The sequence below is a fragment of the Poecilia reticulata genome, chromosome 9 (assembly GCF_904066995.2).
Source record: "Poecilia reticulata chromosome 9, P_reticulata-male-v2, whole genome shotgun sequence".
Lineage (NCBI taxonomy): Eukaryota > Metazoa > Chordata > Actinopteri > Cyprinodontiformes > Poeciliidae > Poecilia > Poecilia reticulata.
Window position 1 is genome coordinate 29,338,861 of NC_088838.1, and position 16,329 is coordinate 29,355,189.

At 36.5% G+C, this 16,329-nt stretch overlaps 1 protein-coding gene across 3 annotated transcripts in view; it reads right to left on the minus strand.

Annotated features, from left to right (window-relative positions):
- ksr2 (kinase suppressor of ras 2) overlaps window positions 1-16,329 on the minus strand; it is a 107,124-nt gene that overhangs the window by 49,296 nt on the left and 41,499 nt on the right. For all 3 annotated transcript variants that reach the window (XM_008417882.3, XM_008417883.2, XM_008417880.2), the window contains one exon: window positions 9,586-9,758. In XM_008417882.3, the coding sequence (XP_008416104.2) occupies window positions 9,586-9,758 (173 nt within the window). The remainder of the gene's footprint in view (window positions 1-9,585; window positions 9,759-16,329) is intronic.

The window sequence follows — 16,329 nt, forward strand, 5'->3', positions numbered from 1 at the left end:
TTACTCTTTTTATATTATTGAAGTATGCAAGTATGAGGTAACAAGAAACAATGTGGAAAAATTGAAGGGAAGTTTTCAGAATACTTCTGAGAAGGTGAGAAGGCTGTTACGTGCATTTTTTTCCTCTAATTTGTTTTCAACTTAATAGAAGATTTTATATATATATATATATATATATATATATATATATATATATATATATATATATATATATATATATATATATATAAATCATAAGTTTTGTTCATGTTAATGCTCAGTCTCTCTTTATTACAGTCATTAAAAAGCTCAATGTAAAGCTATTTAATGTACAAACAGCACATTTCTAAAACACTGCAATAAAATCACACAAATGTCTGTTTCCACAAAGGTGACATATGCTGTAGTGAGTAAAAACAACAAAACAAGCTATGAAATGCATCTAGGGTCTGCCCGGAGTTTATGCATGTGAGCTATTGTTTGTGTGACTGATGAGCCTGTAGGAGTTTAAAAACCCCAAGGCGCCAGACAAGGGTGGCCTCCTCCATCTTCTCCCATTTGTCCTCTGCCTAATTAAGCCAAGGCTCTCATGGCCCTCCCTCCTCCGCCAAATTGTCAAATGACAAACATTATGTCACGGGGTTAAGAATGGGGTTTGTGTGTTTGGTTGTGTTCATTTCTGAGCATGTTTGATATAGACATGCAAAATAAAATATGGTGGAAAAACACAATTTTCTGACTGCACATGGGTTAAAGAAAGCACAGATTTGTGTACAAATGTGAGATGTAAAGAGACCACTAGGAGCCTACTTAGAGCTAAATATACTTATTTAATGTTTAACTGAGCTGGGTCCCCTGCAGACTGAAAGATAAACTTTACAGTTTCTGACAGAGGAGAAAGGTACTGCAGGTATGCAAAAGTAAAAAGATATAGTATTCAAATAAATTGCAAAACATCTATGTAAATTTTAGTTGATTATATTACTCACATATTCATAAATAAAGCAATCATTAAGTTCATCAATCTCAAAGAGAAGACTAACATACTTGGCAGAACTTAAATTAAACCCAAAAAATTGTTTTTAAAGACAACGATCTCAGCAACAAGCAACAGCTCAACATCAGAAAACAAAAATTTAGCAAGATGCAAAACTTAAATCTAAGCTTTCAAACGGAAGCTGGCATAAATTTATTAACATAAGTATTAAACTCAAAGATATTCATATTCATATCCTTACAGTGGGCTATGGAGAGCAAAATAAAAACTCAGCAGGACTGTAAAATTATGTGGGGGCGTTAGCTGCACAATGTGCTGTATTATTTTACATGAGTGTTATATATCAGCGATATTGTACAGGCTATTGCACACCATATTCACAACGCTTTCCGTCTATGTGTTTTAATGAGTATTTCTCCAAAGCGAAACAAAACACATTCAGAGATGGCAGCAAAACACAAACTAAGAATGGGGTTGAAAATAGACTTTTTCCCCCTCTTCCCCAGTGTAAAGTGAAGAAAAACATACTCCGATGAACAAGAGATAAAGCCAGGTTGCTCAGTTGCTATAGCAACAGCTACACGCCGATCAGCCCTTTTGCAGAATGCTGTGCTATCATCTTTGACAAACAAGTACAGAAGCACACACATACACAAATGACACTGAAATTGTTGAATAAAGAGATGGCAGCATTGAAAAGGCTGAATACGTAGCACTTACATTTAATTTTACAGATCGTATAGATAGTGGGAGTCCATTGACACTGCGACTTTATGCATGCCAATAAAATGGAGGCAGGGAGAGTGAAACAGATGATGTCCAGAGGCTTCGTGGCTTTGAAGAGACTTCCTGAGTGACGGGAAATCGAGAGTCTTGGAGTCTCTAAGCTGAGCAACAAGCAAAGCAACTTTTGCTGATGACCTGGGATGGGTATTGTTCGGGGACATAATCCTGATATTTACACAGCAAAATAACTACATTAATTACTAAATTAATAACTAAGATTAATAAGGAACACCAGCACAGTAATGTTCATCATCTTCCTGAGTTTAAACAGATGCTTAAGCATCCTGGCCAGAGTTCCCAAGAGATCCCCTGTCTTATCTTGGCTACTTATTACCAGCAAAAAATTATGATGCAACCCTCAAACTGCAGCTAAACCTTTATTAAGTCAACAAGACGCATGAAGATTTGTTGGCTAAAATCCCACATGACGTCCAAGATCCTTGCAAGTATTAAAAAATGGTCAAGTACCGCAAAAACATTTGATTATAGGGCCTATTCTTATTTCAGTCAACTTTGAATATTTTTTTTTTGAGTAGTGAAATGCCCTGCACTTATGGCCAGCATTAAAAGCTGCAGGTTAAAGGTTATCCCTGAATTTAATGTATTTGCTGGACCAGCATATCAACACAATGTAATATATATAGTTACAGAACATATGGAGGCTCAGGGGCAAACTCGTTTACCCCTTTATCTCTTATTCATCACAGTAATTTTTTTTCAAAGATTATTTAAATACTTCAACAATGCAAGCTAGCTTTAGGAGTTGAAACATTTTCAAGAAAAAAAGGAGTTTAGTTGCTTCTACTTAAGCACTTGGGTGTATCTTGTCCTGGATGACTAAGAAACACAACAATATAAATCTCACTGTCCTCAAAAGGCTACCCCTCATCCTCTAAAAGTCATTGGTTGGGTAAGTCTTAACCTGAGTACCTCATACCACTGCTCAGTGCCATCCACTTGTATAAAGTGGAATTTCACACTCATAAAACATTTTACTGAGCTAATACTGCAGCTCCTTTCAAATGACGGCTAAAGTGTCACCTGGAACAGAATGGAAACCCAGTTTCCTGCTATCCAGGCTCTTCTGATCGCTTGATAGACAATGAGCTGGATTACTTAGAATATATTCAGACATATGTATAGCACTCCAAGCGTGAGTCAACACGTCAGCCTTCTCTTTTCTATGAAACATTTTAGTAAACAGCAACACATCTCTGCTGCATTGCTGGACTGATACCAGAGTTAACAGGTCTTCCAAGTCTGTTTTATTTTTCCTTTGCCATGTTTTAGGAGTTATTTAAAGCAATTACTTATCTGCCAATGCAAGAAGGGGCCTCCAATGTGGCACCAGATTTGGTTGCTAGGAGATCCGTGATGCAACTGCAAATCAGCTTTGCGAGGTTAAAGAGAGCATGTGACGTCATTGGAATACATGTAGAAATATAAAAGACTGAGCTGAGCAAAAAGCGCTTGAAGAACATTTAAGCCATTTATATCCACAAGCACACACTTGCAGACTCCCACACTCTCTTTCCCTCCCTCTCTGCTTCCATCTTATGCGTGTCCACATTAGCTTTGGAGCAGGTGTGCTGGTAAAATGCCAGAACTAGATGTCCAAGTGGACACAACCCAGGGTGTCTGTCTAATCCAGCTGTGTGGGCTCAAACAGCCTCGGGCACAAGAGGTGAGCAGCACACAAATAAATGTGTCTCTGTGGTCACCATAACATTTCACAACCACATAACAATGATTTATTTTATCACCTGAAGCAACCCACAAAAACTGACTAAACTTTGAGTGGATCATGGGAGATAAACAACAACACCAAACAAGAGAATTAGCTTGCAAACTTCTTTTTTTGTTTGTTTGTTTGATGTTTGGACACCTGAGATTAGAATTAATGTTCATGTGATACTCCTAGAGACCAATAGTTAAAAAATGGAAGGAGTTATTAAGACTTTGAACAAAAATTGCATGCTTCCAGCTAAAGGCAGAAACAGGATAGTGTCTTACAAGCTTAGGGGCTCTAATGACGAGAGATCCCCGACTAGTGGCCATGGACTGGCAGCTGTTGTTTGGAAGATCTTAAGAAGAATATTTCAGAGCCTCACATTAATCTAAATAGTCAAATGTGATCTAAACATTAACTGCATAGTAAAAGACACGTATTGGATCTTTGGGTGACTAATCTTTCACTTTGTATTTTAATGTGTTTAAGAAATTCACAGTTTGCTGGGATATTGAAGGCTTAATACGATTTAAAAAGGTCAAGCAAACTATAGTCAAGTCTAACTTTAAATAAAAACTTGACTCTATAAACCATCATAATGATTAGGCTGACTTTTGAGTGATCTGCATTGCAAAATATAATATTATAAGGTAGCATGAAAGAATATTCTTTTACCTTTATCGTAAAGGTAAAGGTTCAACTTCACCAGAAGTTGAACTTTGAAAACTGTCTCAGCAGTAGTTTTTTTTTTTTCTTCCAGTCTTAAAGAAATTAAATATGAACTTCCTTTCTTTAAATTGCTACATGCTGTCAAACTGTCCTTTATCCCAGGATTTTGGCAGACAGTTATCTTTCCACAGTTGATAAAGTTTATGAATAATAAAAATGTTTTTAACCACTTCGTCTGCTTTTATAGCACTTAGAAACCGTATTTGTACTGTGACTAATGACCTGCACCTGAATACAGATAGGAGAGATTGTTGCTCATTTTCAGTTTTTTTTAATTCCAGTGCCTTTATTACTGTCAATCACTGTGTGATCCTGTACCATTTAAGTTTCTTGGATGTAATAAAGGAGCTTAGCTTTAAGCTTACAATCATCAAACCTCTCAGAAAGAATATTTTTCACCACTCTTACATTGCCACCTTAACTTTGCCGCTGTCTTGGTTTTTAGGTCCAGCTTTTATTAGGCTGGTGGTCCAATTCAGCCAATTTTCAGTTTGATCAACCTTGACCAGTAACTGATCAGCTGGAATCTCAAATATCTGATATTTTTTCCAATCAGTGAACATGTCATTGCAAAAATAGCCAGATCCTTCAAGTGAAGACACTTTTTGAAGTGAAAGCTGTTGCTGCAGGAAAAAAGACTCAAATTCAACTATTTCTGCCAGCAAGAGGTTTAAATTTACCTCAGAGCAAAAACACAAATCTTAAATGTTAAATAAAAGGAAATTGGAGTTTCTACTGCATATTTAGACGTTTTGGTGGCTGATTATGGCTGCTACTTTTCAACACAGAGTGAGACTTTAACAGATAACATGATAGCTGTACAATAATGTGGAGTGGAGTTTGTCTACTTAATGTTTTAAACTTGCTGGTTGTGAAAATGTTGGCCACCCTTTGGAAATCTCAAGTTTCAAGATAAGTCCACATTTTTCAATGCAGCAAATACATCCAAAAGCTAATAGAATATGTTAAACAGTTTAAAACGTGACCTCTGTTTTTGTTTTGAAATAACAAATCTCTGGTAAATCGCCTCTGCTCCAAATTCAAGATTTAATGATCACTCATTGAGAGAAAAAACATTGTTCTTTCTCACTAAAGCAAAGTAAATCTTTTGTTTATAACGAAACACTACAAGTTCTAAAGCAGCTGCATGTTTTGTAACATTACAGTTAGCACTAAATGTTTTCAACAGTGAAATTAATGCAAAATAATGAATATGCCCTAAAGATTTAAACACAATGGAGTAGCAAAGTAGTACTCATTGGCCATCTGCTAAATTTGCCAGATAAAACATTATGATTCATGTACTGTATATCTGCTGGAAACCTTAATCCACTGGTCACTCTACTGTAAGCCATCTTTTACCATACGGAGAAATGTGGATGAGTGACTTTGAATGCAGATGTCAGAAAAGCTCGCTCAGTGCTCACAGACACGCTGACGAGTCTAATCAACCATGCAGGGCTTTCAAGATGTAAGGCTCGATTCCAAATATGGCCCATGTGTGTCACTCTTTGTGACCAAAAGGAAGAGTAAACAACAGCCCCCGCCACAGTTATTGCCACTCCTGACTCAATGACAGTCATTGCTATGAAGAACCGGTTATTAGGATTAGTGAGGAATTACTTTTTTTTGTTGTTGTTGTTTTTACATAAAAACTAATTTGGTTAGCTTTTTTCAAATAGTACATAAAATTATCATTTAAAAATGTAATTTTGTTTTTACTCCTTTTATCTTTGCTTGGTTTTGAAATTCATTTTGAAATTAAAACATTGATCTGAAATGTTTTAGAAAGACAATGACGTAAGACCAGAAGGAATGTGTTGGAAGGTAAATGCCTTTTTGCTGCTCTGACGTAAATGTAAGGCCGATAACTTTTGAACTTTTTAAGTTCGTTAGTTGATCATCTTTGACTTGCTGCTTGCCCTGGGGAATAACTTTGATGTGACAGCATAGAACATTCCTCTTAGCCACTTACGAAAAAATGCCAATGAAGTAAGAAATATGTGGTTTAGCCTTCAGTTACGATGGTGGGAAACTGGATGGTTATTATGTGAATTTCCATAAACTTTTCTTCACACTTTCTTCCTACTGACAGATGAAACAAAAGCTACTGAATGTTTTGAATAACTTAACATGGTCACAAGTTAAGCTAACATGTGGAAAGTAAAAATCTTTAAAAGTTAGTCAGAGAATGACGTCAGAGTGGAAACCTAGAGACGCAGTACATGAGGGTATGGGAGAAGAAAAAATTGTGTCCAACTGGTTTGCACAAATAATTGTAGAAGTGAAGCACCACTAATATTTTTTAAAATAACTCTATTATTAACATATTTTTTCCCTTTAATGTCTAACTCTACCCCAACTACTGGTTGGATTTTAGTTTTTTATTTTTTATGTTAAATTGTGTTACATCAATAAAATCTAGATTTCCTCTAAAGTAATCACTTTTTTCAACCAGATGCAAGAATAAATGTGGAGACGAGTGTTTTCATCAAAATGAGATCAGAAGTAATCTATCTAGAGATTGACCACAAACCTATCTACACCCGTTCTTCAGAAATAAACAATGTAGCAACTCATACAGTTTACAGCTAAACTGTACGACTTGTGCCATTAATCCTCCATCATATCTTATCCACATACGATCTTAAGCAGTGCATCCTGGTGGGAAAATAAATGTATTCTCACAATAGCGCTCAGCTTAGTCCTGGCATTGATTCATCTCGAGCAGACAGCGTGTGGTCTCGGTCACCTCAGCCAATCTTGTGGATCCTCTGTCTGTTTGATTCACATGACTCAAGGGACGAGGGATAATGTTGTTGGCTGCAGATTTCTGACGTACGAGATGGCAGTGATACTATAATCCCAAACTAGACCCTGGACAGATGTTTATCCTGGCTGACCGGGCTGCACACACACTGGCCGTATGCTCATCCAAGCGTTTAAACACAAACTCACATGCGCCGTTCCCAAAATAAGCGATGTGGACGTTTCTATTTTTTCTGTGCCACATTGTTTACATCTAACCAAAAATATGTCCTGACTGGTCAGATGCGAAAGTTTTCTTTTGTTGCATTACAAAGCCATGTCAGAGTACACCATCAATTAACTTTTACTATATTGGTTGACCCAACTCAAGAGCAGACAACACTCTGCTCTTGTAAAACTCTTTTCCAAAATTGAAGCAAAAATGAGCGTAGAAGCAGAGTGTCTAAACTGAAAATTAATTTCTGTTCATTCATAAAACTACACTTATGTGTGCAACACAGAGAGTAGCATGCTTCTGATTTTTCTTGAGAATTGTCTGGTCAATAATGCAGGCTAGTATATTTGCAATTTGTACAGTTTGAAACATTTTTTTATTTTTCTTTGTTAAAGATAAAATTACTGTTGGCCTTTCTGATGAAAATAGATTAAATTGGAACAAGCTGCTATTTGATGCCAATTACATGTCAAGCACGTCTACTTACAAGACACAGCTTTATTGCGGGTTCATGGTTTTGGAGAATAATATTTTGTTTGCAATATTTATGTGCTATTAACTTCACAACTGATACATTCCTGTATTAAAGTTAGAGTACAACCAAGAAACATTACTGTTTACTTGGGAATAAGTTCCGTCTCCTCATGAGATGAAATGGGAAAATAACTAAATCTATACATTGGTTGATATTTTCCATTTTTCTTTACAAAAACAGGTACAAATACTAAAGCAGAGCAACTGAATTTTTTCCTTATTCAAGAAGTGTTACTAGCTAATTTCTGAAATAATTGCTTCCAGGGATCAATTGACAAACTGATTTCGGAGAGGTAGTAATTAGCTGTTCTCTAGGCTCTTAATCATGCTTTTCTTCTAATGGAACAAAGAAGTTCATATTTGCAAATACAGCTGTCAATCCTGGATATCTATGGTAACAATTAACGATTTAGAAAAAGAGTGTTGTTGCGACTGACTTCCAAGTTCAGAGTAGAAATCGAGGTTCAACGGTGTGCTGCAGGATCTATGAATCATTCCTTACTTTTACATAAATGTACCATCATTTTTTAAACTGGCATTTGTTTTCTGTTTTTCTGTTCTGTTCTTTGCATACATTTAAAGATTTAACTTCTGGGACCAGTTGAACTATTAGAAAAAGGGTGAATGAATGCAGGTAGCAGCCTGAAAGATATAGTTCATGGGAACTGCATCATTCATGCATGCTGGATAAACTGAACCTTTGCCTGCATGACAATCAGTGACAGATCAGTTAGAGATGAGGCTTGCAGGCTACTGATGTAAAAACTATCTAAAACTTACTAATCTTGAAGAGAAACACAACCACATGCAGTTTTGCATGACCGTTACCTTGTTTACTCGACAAGGTAAAAGCTGCTGCTTTTTCACGAACGAAGACATAAATTAGGGTTGAATTTACTTTGTTGAAAGATATAAAGATAAAAAAATAGACTTGGGGAAGTGGTTTCTTTGGTTTCTTTGGTTTTCTTTCCCTCTTGTGCTGTTCTTGTTATGAACGGAACGTGTTCAACAAGTAAAGATTGATTGATGGGTGTATGACATTGCACATAGAAATGTTGTTGACTAACAGTGTGCATTTAGAGTTTTGAATTTTAACACACACTTCAGAATGGTGCAGTGTGTTTGCTTATGTCTGGAGCTATTTTATGATTTTAAGTTTGTTTTTTTTTCTCTGTCTTACGCATGTCGAGATTGATTATTCATTGCCATGCCTCTGCTTGCGTCTATTCATGGCTGCGCCCCACATCCCTGTTGGTTATGTCAGAGAGTATTCCCAACACTAAGCCACAGCCATACATCACTCGTTTCATTGACAGGGCCTCCATTACTCTCTATTTTTCTGCCTTTTCCCATCTCCTCCTCAATCTAATGGCTTCCGCAGTTTGCCTATAATGCATCAACCAATAAGGCTGCCGGTGTGCAGCGACACACTACCTCCGGCCGTAATGGAACAGCCTGATTCCCCATATGGTCCATTTTCCAACTAAGCTTTGCAGTGGAAGTTTTTCTAACAAACATTAGATTGATAGAAAGAATAATTTTTTTGTGAGTTGTAAATGGACACAGCAAAGTGCAAAACATGGTTTTAATAGAGTTGCATAGTTCATTTATAACCCTGAAAAGCTTTGCTTAAACATTCTGTGCACAGGTGTACAGGTTATCCTGCAAAATGAATTTGAAGTTACAATTGTGGATAAACTCTCAACTTGAGAGCATTTTTCATCCCCACAGTGAAATAATGTCTGTGACTTAACCTTGCAGAGAGCAAAAGGCATTTTGCAGAAAATAAAACGCTGACATGAACCGATAATAAAATGTAAGATTGGTTTATAATGTGCGCTCACTTACTTGCAGAGGGTGTTTCAGCATGAACGGGAGGTGTGGAAGGGATGAAAGACGGAAAGAAGAAGGATCGCAAAGATCGCTCGGTGTGGAGCGGTGACCGCTGCGTGGGCAGATTCTCACAGCTCCCCACACTGCTGTGAATCTTAAGGTTCAAGGGTTTTGTCTTCTTCTTGGCTCTGAGGGGAAGCAGGACAGTAACATACAAATCAGAGAAACAGATAGGAGGATTTACACAGAAGAATCAACTGATCAGACACAGTAGATGGACACCAAAGTTGATCATCTACATCAGAAAAATATGTTAACACGATGAAGCTCAGCAGTCGGGCATCGTGTTGCATGGTGAACCATATACTACGCGATTAGAAACACACTCCTGTCTAAGCGGAAGGCAACAAAATTCAAGCTGCACCGTGAAAATGTTGACGTAACTGAAGAGAAGATTAAATAATCACCAAAACCTCTGAAGAAAACTGATCAATACACAGTTGTTTCTTTTATGTTGATATAAAGCATCCAAGTTTTTACAAAACATTTACAAAATTGTGGCTCATTTTGTGAATATGAATACTAAATGTTGACATTCACATCTATTGAAAAAGCAGCTACTCACAGATACAATCTCTGTTTAAAATCTACTGGATATCAAAAACACACAATTTATTACCCTTATACAATTGTGAATCAAGTTTATTGCTTTCAAAACCGCAAAAGAAATGTCTGATTTACTGTTCCTGCCGATAAACGTTCTTTGAATGAGAGCACAAAGAAAGTGCAGAAGTAATCCAGCACTACCATTCCCCCATCTTTTTGTTGCTAAATACATTTCTTCTTTAATTACAAGAAAGTAAAATGTGACTGTTTGAACATTTTTCCAAATGCAGAAAACATGGCGTACACGCTAAAGGGGTGCCACCCATCGCTCTCAATAAGTTAAGGCTGTTTAAAAGTGATAGTTGGCAAACCATAAGCAGCATCTCTGCCAAGCAGCTGAATTCAGGCTGATTAATTAACCAAATAAAAACAGCTTGTTACACTCAGCTTTCTCTTCAAGAACAGAAAAGTAAAGTACAAACCTTAAAAAGCACAAATACAGATTTAACAAGTGTGTAAGTGTGTTCATTGGAAAACAATGAGTGATGTGTTTCTAATAACAATATAACCACTATTACATCACATAATCAATATTTCATTTTATGTTAGGTATGTAGAAATAATTGTTACATTTTGTTTTAAATTTGTATGAAACTATTTTCTCAAGGTTATCGTATCCACCCAAGATTAGTTGAATTAACTCTGGACTGTCCTGCAGTGGTTGATATTTCTAATTACAACATTTTTAGACATAAGCTGATATATTACTTTCAAAACGTCTTTTTAATTAAAAAATGTACATCAAATTATAAGTGACCAGTAACTTAGAAGTTGTCAGCTTCCATCCTTCTGGGAGATGTTATCATGCCAAAGCTGAGTTTAATCAATTTTGTAGAACAATTTGTCTTTGTCATCTTGTCATGAAGTTTGTTCCGACTAAACATTTCTGTCTGCAGATTATCTGCAGTTAGGAATTAAATGTGAGTTAAAGTGAAGGACAAAACATCTCATTAGTTTTAGACTCAAAACGAAACCTAAGCATAGGTAAATTAGGATATTGCAGATTTAACAAAAGTTTGCTGCACCATAAAGTTTTCATATTTTCAGAAATAGCAACACACCTTACCTCAGCAGAGGCGGACTGCACACCTATTATAACAACACTAGGAAATGATAATTGAGGCGTAATTTCTCCAGGACTTATAATACATTGTAACTCATTTCATAACTGCAGCAAGTAATAACATGAGGTGACTTTGAGGGGATAATTGGTAAGGAAAAGTATACCCTCCATTGTCCTTCATTAGAAAAATAATCCGCATGTTGTTAATTAGCTCTCAGTGAATTAGAAGAGCAAATTTTCAATCACATAGAACTTTTCACCCTGTGATGTCACTGTGTCTTCGTCTCTTTTTTTTTTTTTTGCCTTAGTTGAGACTACTTACTCAACTTCTGTTTGTCCCTTAATCCTATTTCCTTTTGTTGTTTACAAGCAACAACAGGAAGTAGATTTACTCATGTTGTACAACTGTATAAACAAAATTTTATTTTGTATTTATTTGTCTTTTAATGTGCAATGGCACAGTGTTTTGTTATTATTATTATTATTTTGCCAAAGTTGTTTAATAAAACCATTAGAATAGGTAAAACCTAGAGGGGAGAGTGAATTCAAAATATGAATCCCCTTAGTGGTGCATCACTGTTAATATGTTACTATCAGAAAGTTAAAAAAAAATAAAGCAGTTAAAAGTCTTCCGCTGTGTTTTCTTATTTTTTCTCTATTCTCAAACCTCAGTTATGGAAGATGGCCGCTCACATTGAGATGGATTCAGCTGGAGGTTTCTTTCTATTAAAGGGAAATAATTTTCCGTACTGCTTTCGCTAAATGCATGCTCAGTATGAGGGGTTGAAGCAAAGGTGATGCAGTTCTTAGTCTACTGATTCCACATAGTTGGATACGCTGCAAGTCAAACCCTTGATCCACTCTGCTGGACTTCTAGATAGAAAACTTTTAAACAAATTTAATGTTGAACTGACCTTGACTGCAATATTTCAGATAAGGGATAAAGTTGGAATCACTTTTGTGTCGTAGCTTGAGAAGCCACTGGTTCTGATTTGATGCTATAGAAATAAACTGAATTAAATTAAATAAGATTGACGGCGATTGGGTTAAAATTTCAACTATTTTCTTTTGTTGTATCTCACTGAGATTATTTCTGTTGTGATATGGTAAACAACATAAACTGCAGAATTGCAATATTACACTTTTCTCATTATGATGGAATAACATTGTCACTAAAGTCAAAGGGGACATAAATAACTCCTACATTTAAAAAATCCTTGAAAAAGAGCTAAACAGGATAAAGAGGACTTCTAAACAAGAAAGCAGAAGATAGACAAATGCAGTTAGCTTGTATAAAAGACAAAATAGGTTTCCTTAAAAGTGTAGTGAAAAGAGGCTGAGAGAAAAGTTGAACTGAAAATTTGACTTTTAAAAAGTAGAAAAAGAAGAAGGCTGTGAGTTCTGATTTATCATGCAAAGTAAAAGTCATTAAGTGTTGAATCTCAAAGAAATCTTTCCTTAAATGTCAGTCATTTTACCCCTTCACTGAGTCATGCAATTAGACCTGTACACCAGCCCAGCACTTCAGTCCCATCTCCTGCAATAAGGAAGCAGCCTGCAGGTTATCACTTCTTCGTCATAGAGCTTTTGTCAGTTATTCCGATTAGCTCACTTTATGCAATTTGAATCTAAATCAAGCCATTCATTTGCTCGCATGCGCGCTTTTATCCTTTCCCCGAATAATTTGTGGATGTGCAGTAAGGGGAGGAGAATGTGAAAATGAATGTGAGGAGAAGGCAGAGGATTCCCACTTTTGGTTCTGAAAACGTCTGTCTGTGTAGGCAGGCGGAGAAGGGGGTCGGGGATGGGGGACTTTCAGCTTCAGACCCGCTAAGGCTTTTATTCAGGTTCAGCAAATGAAAAAAAGTTCAGGGAAAGAGAAACTTAAATAATACATGAAAGGCATGTGAAGAGAAAGGTGGGTGAATTCCCAAGAGTTGCGAGAAATCAGTGAAGGTGTGAATAGTTCAGTTGTCTTTTGATGTAGTGTAGGACTGAATGTAATGATGCGTCACTCACAAATGGAAATCACTGATGTTTTTATGGCTTTTATTGCCTTGTAGTGCTAAGTTTCTGGTAAAAAGGAGTGGAAAAGTGTATTTTAGTGCCACTGAAATAAATCTAATAGGGATTATCTCACCTGCTGTCAGAGTTAGAGACTCAAGTTGCAACAAAGTCGCAAAAATAGTCACACTTTACTTAGAGCTTCACTCTGAAAGTGCAATTAATCCCCAAGGGGAGCAGCGTAGTTTTCTGGCATAGTTTTTCTCCTCCTGTTGTTTCCCCTGTAGGTTCCAGGCCCAAATCAAACAAATGCAGGTAGATGTATAGCAGGTAGAATTACTAGCAGCTACCAAGTTTATTAGTAGGTTTGCTCCCTAAAGACGAGTTGGACTTCAGGTCACAGATCTAAAAACTGATGTTTGTGACTGGAATAGAATAGATTTATTCAGTATCTTGCAGATAGCAAAACTTGTAACGTGACTGTGTCTGATGGGAAAATAATTTACTTTGACTTTTGCCACAAGGATTTGAAACTTTCCCCTGAGAAAAAAATGAGTCTCATGGTGAAACACTTGAACCTTCATTTAAACTTGTTCTTCTGAGAATTGAGACTTAATGGGGTTAGAGTAAGAGTTTTCCCTCAAAGACCTGAGACTTGACAGCAAGTGTTTTTAATTGGGTGAAATATTACAAACTTGACTGGGACTCAGATTGAAAGCTTGACTTGGACTTGGGAAGAAGGTCTTGAAATGTGAAAGCCTTGGTTTTGACCCTTAAATATTTGAAAATCGGCCCTAGTAGTTCTGATTTAGACAACTTGACTTAGATTTGGCCCTAAAGTACTTGTGCTTTGACAGCAAGAATTCAGACAAGACTTGAATTGACCTAAACTTGTAGTAAAAACTTCTCTCAAACACTTGTACCTTGATTTGTGGTCAAAGGCAAGAAGGCCTGACATGAAATTGCCTGTCAAAAATGTGTCAAAAATGTGTCAAAAATGTCTGACATGACGTAGGGTTGGAATAAATGTCCAGAGGAGAGCTGTGCTTTTTGGGTTAAGCTTCTTCTAGGTTACAGCTGGTCAACTCCTGAAAATTTGAAATATGCGAAAAAAGCAGCTTTAGACTTGCTCAAACTTTTCTAGCAGAGATCGTAAGTCATAATAAAGAAGATGCTGTTTTTCTAATTTTGGCGAGAGGCAGAGTTTAATAAGAAAAGAAAATCTAGAAAAGTTAATCATGCCGGCACCAAAATGCTGTTAGCCATGATTTTGTTTTCACATTTTGCAATACCAATAAAGCAGGTGCAAAGATTTTTCTTTTACAGATTTTCTTGACTGTTTATGCTCCTGAAGGATGAGATTTGCACTTCACAATATGCAGGCAATTAAAAAAAAAAAAAAAAAAGAAGCCTGACATTCATGCGCACACGTATTCATCCGCCCACTCGCTCCATATCCACTTTCCCCACACTTGCAGAGACTCTAATTACAGTGACACCTTCAAGTAAAAGTTCCATTTGATCAAGGACAGAGGTGAGAGCAGAGGCACAGTGATCCTTCAAATGATTCTTTCCCTTTACCTTCTGACACATCAGGGTTGATCACACAAGAAGGTTCATGATGAATTTTATAAAACAACATATGAAAGACACAAGGTGCATCTCAACACTAATGCTGTGTTTCTAGAGTTCGACTGAGCTCTAATTAACACTCTTGGCCATCTCAAGTGAATTACATGCAGAAGTCTGTCTACAGCAAAATAAGTCCACTTTTTTTTTGTCCTTATAGAAAAATCCAAGACAGCTCTGCAGAGACCCATATGGCACCCTGTTGCTTTTTATGCAAATGGGACTACGGAACAATATCTCTGGCAGCCACTGCTCAGTGCTGTTTTAATAAACTTGGTGGGGGGAAAAATGAAATAAAGCTGGCTGGAATAATGATTACAACAGAGGATTACTGGGAGCCCTTTGAGGAGTCGTATCCAAAACCAGGTGTTCCTTGCTTTCAGAAGTTTGCAGCATCAAACCTGGACTGAATAAAAGCTGGCAGTCTGGCAAGTTGCCGTTTTATCCTTAGTCCTGAGGCAGCGTTGTGGAGCCACTGCCAAACCTAATTTACAGGCAAGGTGAGGTTTCTGAAGTGAAACTACAAACATGCTTATTTTTTCAAGGCTCTTTGCAGAGACACTAATTTAGATATGTACCAAGCAAGTAAGTTATATTGTTGTATATATTTTCAAATTATACAATGTGCAATTTTAAAGTGGTAATTTGCATGCTAATGTCTAAGTATTGTAATATATTCCCACAAACATCAAGGCATGTAATGTACACAGAAGTTATGAAGTTGGAGGATAAATAATGATATATCTCAAAATATTATAACGTCATCAAAACATGGATTTATAAAAGTGACTTATTTCAAATGAAAGAATGCATACAGACCCATTGCATGCTGCTTCTTTCTCTTTATTTTAATAATTGTGATATCCAAATAATGAAAAGCTTATAATTCATTTCTCAAATAATTTGAATATTAATTCACATCAAAAGTGTAACGCCATGGGAAAGTCCATTCAGGTGCAACCAGGACATGAGCTGTTACACCAATCAGGAGCCACAGACAACATCAGAGGTGTCTTATCACATCACATTAATGTAGAAATTCAAACAAAAGAATCCCCAAGCAAATATATTCCATACGTAATGTGCAGCACGATGTCCACAATTTCTAGATTGTTTCCAAACTGTCCTTTCAAGGCGCATCTGTGCTGCTTGTGTATATTTTTTAAGTGAAGCAAATATTAAGTAAGGCCATAACAGGCCTATAAGATTTCTGTAAGAGAAGTTATTTTTGTTCTTCTGTAATATAATGTAACAAAATGTGGAAAAAGTTCAGGAGGGAAGGATACGTTTTCAAAGACTGCTAGGTGAGAAAGTAGGCTGTCAAATAATCAAATGCAAAGTGAAAAATATCTGCAGGTCAATCAAGCTGATCTGGAAGAGAAAACTAGAATTTAAAA